Source organism: Colobus angolensis, unplaced genomic scaffold (genome assembly GCF_000951035.1).
Source record: "Colobus angolensis palliatus isolate OR3802 unplaced genomic scaffold, Cang.pa_1.0 Scaffold237, whole genome shotgun sequence".
In the NCBI taxonomy this organism is placed as follows: Eukaryota; Metazoa; Chordata; class Mammalia; order Primates; family Cercopithecidae; genus Colobus; species Colobus angolensis.
Window position 1 is genome coordinate 1,875,539 of NW_012115566.1, and position 13,617 is coordinate 1,889,155.

Consider the following 13,617-nt stretch of genomic DNA (forward strand, 5'->3'; position numbering starts at 1 on the left):
CAATGTCAGTTTACCATTGCCATGGCAACACAGGGACGTTGTCGCCCCTTTCCATGGCAATGACCAGGTGTCTCAGAAGTTAACACCCCTTTTCTATAAATTTCTGCATAATCGGATGCTTAATTTGCATATAATTTAATGTAGCTATAAATGTAACTGCAGAACTGCTTCTGAGCTGCTACTCTGGGCACACTGCCTAGGGGGTAGCCCTGCTCTGTAAGGAGCAGTACCTCTGCTGCTGCTATACACTGACACTTCAATAAAAGTTGTTGCCTCATACCACTGGCTTGCCCTTGAACTCTTCCCTGGGCAAAGCAAAGCACCCTCTTGAGCTAAGCCCTAATTTTGGGGCTCACTTGTCCTGCATCATTCTGTTCTATAGAATATCCCACATGCTGGATTTGGCTGATTGATTTTTTAAAGTGTCATTTAATTCCTTAACTCTCAAACTCACCTGCATGTTGGAATCACCTAGGAAAGTTGGCCAGGCATGGTGGCTCATACCTGTAATCCCAGCACTTTGGGAGGCTGAGGTGCGTGGATCACTTGAGGCCAGGAGTTTGAGACCAGCATGGTGATGCATGTCTGTAATCCCAGTTATTTGGGTGGCTGGGGCACTAGAATCACTTGAACCCAGGAAGCAGAGGTTGCAGTGAGCCAAGATTGTGCCACTGCACTCCATCTCTGGGTGACACAGCAAGACTCTGTCGCAAAACAAACAAAAACAACAAAAAGATGTTATTCATGCCTGAGTCCCATCCTGTGACACTCTGATTTAATTGATTCTGGTTGCAGTCTAGGTATCAGGATGTTTTAAAAGCTCCCCAGTGATTTTCTGTGACACAGAATGTGAAAACTGCTAACTTAACTTGTTTCTGTAAATATTAGGATCTAGAAACTTACTTATATTCAAGTTCACTTATAAGGATACGCCTCTACCTTCTGTGGTAGCTCATCAAGAGAAAGATATTTTGTAGCAGTTTTCATTTGCAACAGTCTTTGGGACCTCTCATTTTCTTAAATTCTTTCCCTTCCTAATCCTTGGAACATAGAGGCATAGGCAGAGAAAGAAAAACTCAGGGAAGTACTGACATGGTATTTTTTCCCCTAATAAATTACTGAACTTGCATTTTGTAGCCTCTCCATTCCACTGGGCAGAAAGGGGCTTACTGAAGTGTCCAGCCAAATAACTTACAGTCAATTACGGCTTAAAATCGAGTCCCATCTAGTTCAAAGAATTCTCAAGGCTCTCTCCTATTATAGGATAGGCCTAGTTTATCACATGCCAGGCATTGTTCTAAGCAGTTTACACAAGAGTGCTCTCAATATTATCTAATCCCTACTAATGCCTGTAACATCCCTATCTACTATTACTTTCCCTATTTACAGATTGGAAAAGTCGGGCACAGGGAGGGTAAATAATTTACCAAGCTCACCCAGCCAGTTAGTGTTAAAGCCAGGATTACACAGGTAACCTGGCTACCTGTGTATCTAGCCACTGTGCTTGACTGTGAATGGGGGCTGGGAAGAAACAGGAAGGAAGAAAGCGGAAGAGAATGGGATCCCTGAAGCCAGAGACTAGAGAGTTTCTGAAGGTGGCGAGCAGCATAAGCCTGATTGCCAGAGAAACAGCATAAGCCTGATTGCCAGAGAATGTGCAAAGTGGTGAGTGGGGGAGTGGGACAGTGTATTAAGGATTAGTGGGAGGTGAGGGCTACAGTCGGGGTGGGGGGCTTTCTTTCAAGTAGTTTGACCTTAATGAGGAGGAAAAAAAGTGACAGATTAAGGAGGTGAGTGGGGAAGGACCAAGGGCAGCCACTGCTCACTCCAGGCAAGTGCCTGGTGATGTGTTCCGCTGCTTTGATGTTTCTGGTCCTCTTGCCAGAGTTTTTAGGGCTCTGGGGAACCCCTGCTTTCCAGCTCAATTTTAGTGTTAATTTTATGCCAGCTGCTTAAGCAAGCTTTACATAGGAAAGAAATATGAGCCACAGCGGCATCCTTCCAGGATTTAAAGACTCAGTCCTATTTCTTATGATTCAGTGTATGTCATCCTTTGCTTCTCTTTCCCTTAACTGCCTTTCCTTGTGTGGTGGTAAGGATAGGGTAGCTAAAGAGTTAACTCGGAGACAACCACTGAGAGAAGCTTCCTAGAGAGCCCAGGAAGTTGCCTTAGTTCTCAGCGAGGCTTCCTGTGCTCCAGCCTCAATTTCCCTCCTATGTCTGGAGAGTGATCACTTTCACGCCCAAAGACATCCTTTGGGGATACTTACTGTGGGATTCAGAGTGGAGTGCAGAGGACGACCCTGCAAGGGCACGGACTATAAGAGAGATCTGTGCAGCTGCGCCTCAGGAGTTTCCTGGGCCTCTGGGCATGAGAGGAGGGGGACCACTTGCAGTTTTACTGGACAATTTACCACCTTTCCAGAATCCTCTGAAGAAATACAGGTCGCAACTAGAGTGAGACCCGAGTACTGCCTTGGGTCAGCATGGCTAGAGAACCGAGAAAAAACGCAGCCCTGGACGCCCAGTCTGCAGAAGACCAGACGGGGCTTCTGACCGTGAAGGTGGAGAAGGAGGAAGCCTCCGCCTTGACGGCGGAGGTGAGCGCATCCTACAGCCCTGCTCGGGGCCCCGAACGCTCCCGCCAGCGCTTCCGAGGCTTCCGCTACCCGGAGGCTGCGGGCCCCCGCGAGGCGCTGAGCCGGCTCCGAGACCTCTGCCGACAATGGCTGCAGCCTGAGATGCACAGCAAAGAGCAGATCCTGGAGCTGCTGGTGCTGGAGCAGTTCCTGACCATCCTGCCTGGGAATCTGCAGAGCTGGGTGCGGGAGCAGCATCCAGAGAGCGGGGAGGAGGTGGTGGTGCTACTGGAGTATTTGGAGAGGCAGCTGGATGAACCGGCGCCGCAGGTAGAAAGAACAGGTTTAGTATCTGAGCGCTGTGGTCTGTTTCCTCCTGAAATCCCAGATCGGAGTGAGGGGCATTCCTTTAAGATCCAGGAGTTCTCCATCTCTTTTTGTACTGTGAACCTCCTTGGCAGTAAGGTGAAGTCCCTGGACTCCTTCTCAGAATTATATTTTTAAATATATAAAGAAACTATAAAGGATTACAAAAGAACACACCATAATGACATACAGTTAGCAAATAATTAAATTTGTATTAAAGTAATATATGTGGATTTTTCTTAGTGCACGAAATAATAAGACCTAGGAACAGGGCTTATAATTGACAATTTCAGAATGGTGATAAGCATCTATTTGCCTGGTTGTAATGTGATGTGAAAACATGTGCAGGTTCTATTGGTGACAAAGTCCTGGGTACTGCTTATGCTACCTTGATTTGTTGCTTCCATTCATAGTTGAAGGAAATGTTAACTCTCTTTTAAAGACCAGTAAAAATAAGATTAGTTTTTGTCCTGTCTAAGTTCATGGACCACTTGGGAGAAAGTCCGTGGACCACTGGTTATGAACCTCTGGTAGAAAGTGGGCCGATTTTTACCTCCATTTTCTTCCCTGTTTTATGGGGACTATTTCCTCTTCGCATTGTCCTGTGTCCCTGTGCACACACCCTCAGAGGACCTGTGTGGCCAAAGCCTTCTAACTGGTGAGCTGGATACCGAGGTTCTTGACTTAGGTCTATTGCACCCGAGCCGTGTAGCAGTGGGAAGTCATTATAAATCTCTTAGCTTCATTCTTCATAAAAGATGTGGGAAATTCTGAGCTGCACATGAGACAGTAACTTGAAAACTGTAATTTAGCTATAAATGTCTGGAGGAAACCTGCTTTTAATGAGGACATAACTATGTGCCAGGCCCTGTGTTAGGTGATTTCACATACTGTGATCTTATTTACTGGTCTCCAAAACCCCATAAAGTAGAAATTATTATCCTCATTTTTCAGATTAGAAAATATATTAGTATTCTTTGAGAATTTAGCACCAGTGTCCAAAGGGTTTTCGTAAACACACAGATGTATATGAGGGAGCCTAGAGTAATGGTAAGGACATGGGATCTGGAGTCATTCTGTCTGAGCTCCCATCCTAGCATTGCCACTTATTTAAGCAGCTTGCTTAAAAGCACCTTGCCCAGGCTGCGTGACAAGGGCAAGCTGCTTAAACACTGTCCACCTTTGGCTGGGCACAGTGGCTCATGCCTGTAATCCTAGCACTTTGGGATGCTGAGGCAGACGGATCACCTGAGATCGGGAGTTCAAAACCAGCCTGACCAACATGGAGAAACCCCCATCTCTGCTAAAAATACAAAAAGTAGCTGGGTGTGGTGGCACATGCCTGTAATCCCAGCTACTAGGGAGGCTGAGGCAGGAGTATCACTTGAACCCCGGAGGCGGAGGTTGCGGTGAGGCGAGATCATGCCATTACATTCCAGCCTGAACAACATGGAGAAACCCCATCTCTACTAAAAATACAACAAGTAGCTGGATGTGGTGGCACATGCCTGTAATCCCAACTACTAGGGAGGCTGAGGCAGGAGAATTGCTTGAACCCTGGAAGTGGAGGTTGTGGTGAGGTGAGATCATGCCATTACATTCTAGCCTGGGCAACAAGAGTGAAATTCCATCTAAAAAAAAAAAAGACACAACAACAACAATAAAAATGCTGTCCACTCAAGAGAGAGGATCAGGGCCACATCTCTGTTTTCAGCAACTTATCACAAAAATCCAAAATAATAGCTCGTAGGGTTGTTATCTATATGAATTGTGTTAAAATCATAAGGCTTTCAGAAAGTGCCTAGAAAATAGAAATCACTTGCACATGGAAAACATAGAAATGTTGGGTAGATAACTAAAAATAATGACTTCTAGGTTCCAGTTGGTGACCAAGGGCAAGAAATGCTCTGTTGCAAGATGGCACTGTTGACACAAACTCAAGGGTCTCAAAGTAACCAGTGTCAGCCAGTGAAGGCTCTGTTCAAGCATGAATCTCTCGGATCCCAGCCCTTACAAGACAGAGGTGAGTATTCTCTTCTGGGTTGTATGAATGCTATAGACTTCATCCAATTTCATTTAAGGATCACTCAAAAGATCCATTTACAGTTACTTTATATGCTCTTTACAGAGAGACTGTATTTTAAGACTGAGTGTAAAAGAGAAATTTCAAACAATAGTGAAAAACTTTCCTAACCAAACTAGGACATAGTAAATCCTATTTTATTAAAATTGATGTCTAGAAATAATCAGTTTTTTAAACAACATGGTGATCTCCATTCATTAAAGATACATTTAGGGAGCCCTCATCTGTGGTAGCCAGTGTTGTAGGTACTGGGGAGAGAGCCACCAATAAGACAGAATTCTTGCTTTGATGGAGCTTACATTCTATTCTAGCAGGGAGGATAGCAAATAATAATATAATTTTCGATATTGGTAAGTGCTATGAAGAAAATAAGGCAGAATTTGTAAAGCCAGCCAGAACATTCCAGAGATAGTAGGACTACTGCAAATAGAAGAGTGTAAATCTAACCCCTGTAAAGTCTATAACTAGAAGAGTGAAAATCACTTAACAGGAAGCAGCTGTGTGTTCCATGCTGTTCCTCACGTGCTGTGAATATCTGGGCTGATTCCTAAGACATACAACACTTGGACATGCCATCCAACATGCAAATCTTTATTTCTCAGCAGAGTTCCATTTCTCAGCAGAGTTCCTTGCCTAAACCAACTTGTTTTCTGCCCCTTGCAAATTGACTTATTGTAGGGAAACCTAAGGTTTCTTCTAATTCTCTTTTGAGTCTGAGCAAGTTCTATTTAAGCAGTCTTCCATTTCCTCCTTTCTGGACCAAGCCTTATTTGACTCCTCCTAGTTTTTCCTTTTTCTTTTCTTTTCTTTTCTTTTTTTTTTGAGATGGGGGTCTCACTGTGTTACCCAGGCTGGAGTGCAGTGGTGAGACCTTGGCTCACTGCATCCTGTCTCCCAGGCTCAAGCAATCCTCCCACCTCAGCCTCCTGAGTAGCTGGGACCGCAGGCCCATGCCACTACACCCACCAGTTTTTTGTAATTTTTGTTCAGACGGGTTTCTCCAGGTTGCCTAGGATGGTGTCGATCTCCAGAACTCGGGCAACCCACCTGTCTCAGCCTCCCAAAGTGCTGGGATTACAGGGATGAGCCACTGTGCCTGGCCTCCTCCTAGTTTTTCATACCTGAAGTAGAAAGTATCCTAATGTCTACTAAAGACATTTTAACCAAAACAAAAACGAAAAACCCTCTTTACTCCCCGTCTCCTAGCAAAATTCAAAACCCGAAGGTCTTCAAATGGAAAGCTTTGTTATGTTGCTTTCATTTCACCACTCCTACCAAGGATTCTGCACGTGGTTTTTGTATATCTGCACAGCACACCAGATTTCTTTCGGCCCTAGGGTTGGAGCTGGTGGGAATCAGGCATTTTTGGAAGGAACACATTCTGTATAAACTTATTGGCAAGAACTTACTGCCCCAGTTTTTGAACTTGGATTTTTCAAGGCGGGGAGGCTGAATACTAGGGTAGTTCTCATCCAGAGCTTCTTTCCTTCTTAGTTCTCCAGGTTCCTGGGCTTGCCCAGGGAGGGTGCTGCAGAGAAGATGCAATGGTAGCTTCCAGGCTCACTCCAGGGTCCCAGGTGAGCTGGAGCTCCTCTCCCTCCCCAGCACCCCATACCTTTCACTACTGTTGGGCTCCGCATTAGGTTCCTCCCTTCCCGGTCCTACCCCACCCCTATCCTAGATCTGTATGGATTTGAGTTTTCTCATCTATCCCAAAGTTGCCTATTATTGTCTGCCTTCATTTTGGTGCCCACCTAAGAGGATTTTCCTGTTTCACAATAACCTTGGAATGTTATTTGTGCTTCTCAGATCTTTCCTACTACATTTCTTAGGTCAGCCTCTTCCTCAATGTGATTTTTCTTCAACAAGGGCAGCTCCGGAAAAGCAAACTGAAGGTTTTGTTGGGATGATCATTCTGTTTTGCTTTTTAAAATATATAAGCTATGCTGTTGGTGAGGGATATAAAGGCCTGGCCCTTGCCCTCAAAGAACTTATACCTGAAAGGTCAGATAAGGCATAGTCTCTTAAAGTTATTTATATTACAATATGAACAATCTTTTCTCAACCTAGATTTCAATTTACTATGCAGCCTTGCATGTCCTGCTTGAAGATCTCAGTGTTTGAGGCTCTGTAGTATCCTTTTTTCCCCTAATTTTTCTCCCTTCAGTCCTAGATTTCATTGTATTTTTAAAACTATTAATGTAAATGAACCTCTACCCTCACTTTGCCAAAGCATACTGCAAATCTTTTGAAAATTTTCGACATAGTTCCATTCCTTTTGCTGCATTGACCCTTGTTTTCCAAACCTTTTCACTTTCTGGACTGTTTCGATATTTATTGAAAGTACTTATTTTAAAATGTGTGTAATAGTTCTTTCATTTGGCAGGTGTTTTTGGTAAAGACGTTATTAGAGATAAAGCTAAATCGGTGTAGGTGTGCCACACTTGCTCTTTAAAGGTGATGTTCATTCTTTGCTTTGAGAGTAATTTTAGGCAAGAGGAGCTAGTTAGGACTACCTATTGTTTTAGGGGTTGCTGAAAATGGAAGATGTGGCTCTGACCCTCTCTCCTGGGTGGACACAGCTGGATTCATCTCAGGTGAACATCTACAGAGATGAAAAGCAGGAGAACCATAGCAACCTGGTCTCCCTTGGTAAGACTGAGACACTAATTTGTCTTAAGATTGCTTGGCATTCTTTTGTGTATTAGAACCTATTGGGCTGTTAGAAGCTGTTGAGTCCCCATTATGTTTGGATTCAGAATCACCATCCCTGAAAGCCTGTTACTGACTACTAGCTTCTTACTCCTTCTGACCTTGCTTTCTCCTCTGCCATGCCAGTGTTCTAGTTAGGATAAGTGGGGTGAAATTGACACAACTCCTAGTACAGGTCTGGCTCATAGGAGATGCTCAGTAAATGTTGATGTCCTCTTGTTCCTATCCCTGACTGAAGAGGAAAGCTGGGGGGCCTCTTCAGGAAATGAGCCATGGATTCAGAATGTGAGAGCCAGAAGCAACCTTAGACATCAACTACAGACCCTGACCTTAGGGTTGAGGGTACAGAGGCGTAAATTACCTCAATTGTTTGAAATTTCATAGCTTATTGGTGGCATAGTAGGGACTCTAATTCAGAACTCCTAGTGCCAGTGTCAGCTCTGTTTGAGAACTTTGCCTCTGCCTGGGGCACAGTTAGAGACGACGGCCCATGTCATTGATCCATCACCAATTTCTAGTCTTTGCTTTTGCCATTTCTTGCAGATGCTTCAAAAATCCTTACACTTGCCCTGTTACTATCACCCTCTGCTCAGCCCTTTCAAAATCTAATCCTAGGTGCATGGCCCTGCCTTACTATTCTTAGAGCTTAGAACCACCACATATGTCCCCTGCATAGTCCTGGGTCCTCACCACTTTCCCTCCATTCCCAGTTTGAACCCTTCCAGTGGCCCCATTCTCATTCTTAGGTCTCCCTCCTCCCCAGCACCCCTGTTCTCCCCTTTTATTCCCATCCTTTTTCTAGTACTTAAATCCTCATCCTGGGCATATATAGACTTCTGTAATTCTTGCTTCCCTGGTACTCATCACAGAGCTTTCCTCCCATGGCAGGGCATAACCCACAGTTGCTGGCCATTTGTTGTTTCAGGTGGTGAAATACAGACTGAGAGCAGGGACTTGCCTCCAGTCAGGAAACTTTCAAAAAAGGAGCATGGGAAGATATGCCACCTGAGGGAAGACATTCCCCAGAATCCTACATGTGCAGAAGCTGGTGAACAGGAGAGCAGGTTACAAAGAAAGCAGAAAAATGCTGTAGGGAGTAAGCGACATTATTGCCATGAATGTGGAAAGAGTTTTGCTCAAAGTTCAGGCCTGACTAAACACAGGAGAATCCACACTGGCGAGAAACCATATGAATGTGAAGACTGTGGGAAGACCTTCATTGGGAGCTCTGCCCTTGTGATTCATCAGAGAGTTCACACTGGTGAGAAACCATATGAGTGTGAAGAATGTGGTAAGGTCTTCAGTCACAGCTCAAATCTTATCAAACACCAGAGAACCCACACTGGGGAGAAACCCTATGAGTGTGATGACTGTGGGAAGACCTTCAGTCAAAGCTGCAGCCTCCTTGAACATCACAAAATTCATACTGGGGAGAAGCCATACCAGTGCAATATGTGTGGCAAAACCTTTAGGCGGAATTCACATCTCTTGAGACATCAGAGGATTCATGGTGATAAAAATGTTCAGAATCCTGAGCATGGGGAGTCCTGGGAAAGTCAGGGTAGGATGGAAAGCCAGTGGGAAAATATTGAGGCTCCCATGTCTTATAAATGTAATGAGTGTGAGAGAAGTTTCACCCGGAATAGAAGTCTTATTGAACATCAAAAAATCCACACTGGTGAGAAACCCTATCAGTGTGATACATGTGGAAAAGGTTTCACTCGAACTTCATACCTTGTTCAACATCAGAGAAGCCATGTAGGGAAAAAAATTATTTCACAGTGACCCATAGTATTCATGCCAACATTGGTGCTCATTTGTCACTGAACTGAAGCCACCTTGGAACCCTTAATGGTTACAGAAGTTGTGGACCAGGGCTTTATTTACCACTATACATCATTGGATATGGGAAAATGTAGTCTGGCTGAGATGATGAGTTATCTTCTACATTCTAGAAAGTGATTGGAAGAAGAAGTCATTTGATAGGAGGCCATGGGAGAGTGGTCTGGAAGTTGTAGGACCTAAAATAGTTTGTTCTCACCCAGTGGATTTAAATGGCCTTCTGGACTTGTTAATTGCTCTCAGCTAGCACTTTAGGACATCTGGTTGGATGGCTCTGATCTGGGGGGCTGCTGCTCTGACCATTCATTTTGCCTCTAATGAATCTTTCACAAATTGGTCAGATCGATGAGGTCTTTTACTCTTCATTGTGCCTTGCATGATAGGTGCTAATAAACATCTATTAAATGTACCAGTAAAATGGCTTTTGTAGCTCCAAAAATTTGATGTTGTCTGTATTTCTGAGAAATTTCTAACTTATGCCATTTTTGTTTATGTATTCTTCTCTGAGGTTCTAGATTCTGGGTCAGTCTAGTGTATTTGTTGCCATGTACATACTGTTTTCAGAATTGAGGTGGGGGAATCCATATTTCTCTACCATGATAGTACAGATGACAAGAATGCCTTAAACAGCTTCTTTATCATTAAGACATTGTGAGATTGCTCCATCCATAGAACTCCACTGTTTAGTCAATGTTAATTATGTTAGTTTACATTAATTTTGCTACGCCTTAGGGGGAATCTTTCACATTCAGGTAAATAAAAATCAACCTATCAAGTTAGATCAAAATGATTATTATGAATTTTGAAGACATTCTGTAAGACTTACCATCTTGTTTCTTACCTTTTAGTTATCTTGGGCCTAACCAAGTGCTAAGACGTCATCTGTGTCCCTCTTCCCCAGTTCATAGCTGACTGTGCATCAAGGCTTATGCCAGCTAAGCTTAAACTTTCTCCAGGTCCGAAGATTCATACCAAATATTTATAATTATTATTCATGGTTTCAAAACTGCCCTGTCAATTGGGGACAGGAAGGTCAGGTTAGAAGCAGCCTACAAGGAGAGAAACTCACGTCTTGAGTGGTAGGAGAAAATGTATCTGTTCAGGCTGGGTGCCATGGCTTACACCTGTAATCCCAGCACTTTTGGAGGCTGAGGTGGGCAGATCACATGAAGTCAGAAGTTTGAGACTAGCCTGGCCAAGATGGTGAAACCCCATCTCTTCAAAAAATATAAAAATTAGCCAGGCATGGTGACACATGCCTGTAATCCCTGCTACTTGGGAGGCCAAGGTAGGAGAATTGCTTGAACCTGGGAGATTGAAGTTACAGTGAGCCGAGATGGTGCCACTGCACTCCAGCCTGGGTTTCAGAATGAGACTCTGTCTCAAAAAGAAAATGTGTCTGTTCAGAAGCACATTGGGAATCCTAAGTATCTGATGAAAAGGATTTCACAATATCCAAAGTGTTGATATGTGATGTCAAGGCTCAATGCTGTGAGTTATTCACAAGAAATAAGAATTTTTTGATATCTTCTGTTTTCACCCAAATCACCTGTGTGCTTAAAGACTGATTTCTAAGTGCTCAAGTGCCTATTACCATCTTCCAGCATTGCCAAATTTTCATGAATGGATTCTGCTTCTGATGAATTACCTGACCATGTTTTATTCAGTCACCAGCATAGTGTTCTTATCTATTCTCAAATACCCTTTCTGGATTTCTGCTCTGAAATACCACAGGCTGACCAGAGACTTTCAAAACCATAAAGCTCTCCCTTTATTAGTTCCCTACAATCTTTTATTGCCTTCATTATCTCCTTCTTTTCAGTCTAATTTAAAACTTCTTTAGCATTCCAAAGTTCTGTAGACTTTCTCCACTCAATCTTTTCTAGCCTTTTAATTTCTTTAAAATCAGCTTTATTTATGTTATTTCCACAAAGCTAGCCATTTCCTTTTCTCCTTTAATTTTTACTTTTCCTAAATATTTGCTAATAGCTCTGATTTTACATACTCAAACTCATTACAGACAACTCTATTCACTTTTCTGTGGTATTTGTTTCTGATGTTACATGAAGAGATACATGTGAAAGCTTTTTACAAACCAGAAAGTATTATATGAATATAACTTCCTGAGATTAACTAAGGACCACTGTGCCTCCTTTCACTCCTGCACCTCCAAGCCTAAAAGTCTTCTCTGTAGAGGAGGAAAATAATTGTTGAAAAGTACTTTTCAGTGTCTGCTATGCTAGACAAGGGAAGAAATAAAGCCTCTATTTGTGTGTGTGTGTGTATATACACACTTGGGTTTAGGCCTTTAGTACAATCAGGTTGGTAAGACTTGCACACAAATAAGGCAGTGCAATGATAAATGCCTTATGAGTGGTAAACTGAGGCTTATAGAAATTCGGAGAAGGAAAAGGATACTTTCAGCTGTGCAAGCTGTTATTATTATATGGACAGCTTTACATGTTAGAAAACTGAATGGACTCACAACAACTTTGTCTAATTGAGTAAATAAAGCAAATTTTAAGAGATAGGGACATTGTAGAGGCCTTCAGTGCCAGAGCAAAAAGTTTAAATTTTATTCAGTAAGCACTAGGGAGTCATGATATTTCATAATCAAAATATTATCTAGGAAACTTTATCTGGTGTATTATATAATATCAAGTAAAAATTATTTTGCTTACAGTCTTTTAGATACTCCACTTTTGTATAAAACAGAGGTATGTGTTTATAAATAGCTGAATTATAAAATGGGCTTATCTGTAGCCTATTGAAAAGGATGGCCAAAAAAGTTATTTTTCAATGAAATCAGATCCAGTAAAATAAACTATTTAGTTAAGATATAAGCAGTATATAAAACATAATAAAATGTCACTTTTCATATTTTCTTAAATTGTTTTTAGGAATTTTAGTGGTAACTAGTCTGCCATTCTATTTCATTTCTGTAACTGAAGCAGTGCAGAAATCCTCTATTTTCTTTTTTCTCCCTTTGCTTGAATAGTAACTGGTTATAGCATTTTTTTCTACTTCGATAGAATGAATAGTTATAATGAAAAAAGCTTTTGATGAATGGCACTCTTGGATTTGTTCTTAATTTTGGCAAAGATGTATATAATTCTGCAAAAGACTTTCTCTGCCTCTTCCTTTAGTGAAAAAAAAAAAAGTAGGAGTGACAACTTACTTCACAGGATTCTGAGGATCTGCTTATACAAATAAGAAGTGCTATGTAAAATCTCTGAAAATGTTGCTAATTGGTAGAGAAGTTGAGATTGAACACTTTGTTAATGGAAACCTCCATATAAAGGTATTATAATTATTTAATAATAAAGACTATATTTTAAAAATGTCCTGTAACTATTTGACAGTATTGGTCTTCTTATCTTCGAATAATTTCCCAAACCTATATGGTACCATTTCCTCAATTTATTCATAAGAACTTTAACCACTAAGTAAATTCAATTTATCTACTTTTCTCTAAATACCTGTTTTAGTCCATTTTTTGTTTTTCCTCATGATAGTCAAAATTGGGTCTGATAGATTCAAATGAGGAAGCTTTATTTTTCAGTCAGCTTTGTGTAAGTAGTTTCTCTTTTGTACATTTCAAAGGGAGTTGCTATGACAGAAGTTTTTCGGGATGAATATTTTCCATGACTACTTTCTTGTGAACTTTTTTTTTTTACATGTATCATGTTCCCTTATTATAGAAATATCCTTTCATTGTTGTATTTACCCAGATTTCTTACTTAGTTTCTGGCATTTGTGGTCCCCTTCTATTTACAATGTCAACCTATGACCCTGGAATTTGAATGCAGTAAGATTTCCTGGACTCCTTTCTGAATTAATGGTTGAACATTGGGGTATATTCCTGCCTGTTTTGTGTATGTTGTTGAATTGGAAGATTACCCAAAAACCTCTGCACATTTTTTCAAATTCCTGTTTTTATTGCCATTTCTAAGGTTGGTACTTCAAGGTTTTCAGGGATCTAGGAAAGCAGTCCTAATGTAACTTATTTGTATACAAGTAATAAACCATATGATC

The 13,617-nt window shown here is 41.7% G+C and overlaps 1 protein-coding gene across 4 annotated transcripts in view; it reads left to right on the forward strand.

The window, feature by feature from the left end:
- ZKSCAN4 (zinc finger with KRAB and SCAN domains 4) overlaps window positions 1–12,925 on the forward strand; it is a 43,102-nt gene extending 30,177 nt beyond the window's left edge. The window contains exons 1-6 of one of the 4 annotated variants that reach the window (XM_011944903.1): window positions 1,542–1,665; window positions 2,426–2,909; window positions 4,821–4,968; window positions 6,523–6,605; window positions 7,557–7,680; window positions 8,666–10,021. In XM_011944903.1, coding sequence (XP_011800293.1) covers window positions 2,487–2,909; window positions 4,821–4,968; window positions 6,523–6,605; window positions 7,557–7,680; window positions 8,666–9,525 — 1,638 coding nt within the window. In that variant the 5' untranslated portion in view covers window positions 1,542–1,665; window positions 2,426–2,486 and the 3' untranslated portion in view covers window positions 9,526–10,021. Of the gene's footprint in view, window positions 1–1,527; window positions 1,666–2,171; window positions 2,910–4,820; window positions 4,969–6,522; window positions 6,606–7,556; window positions 7,681–8,665 lie in introns of those variants that run through there. The other 3 variants (XM_011944904.1, XM_011944902.1, XM_011944905.1) reach the window with 3 other exon arrangements.
- The last annotated feature ends 692 nt before the right edge of the window (window positions 12,926–13,617 follow it).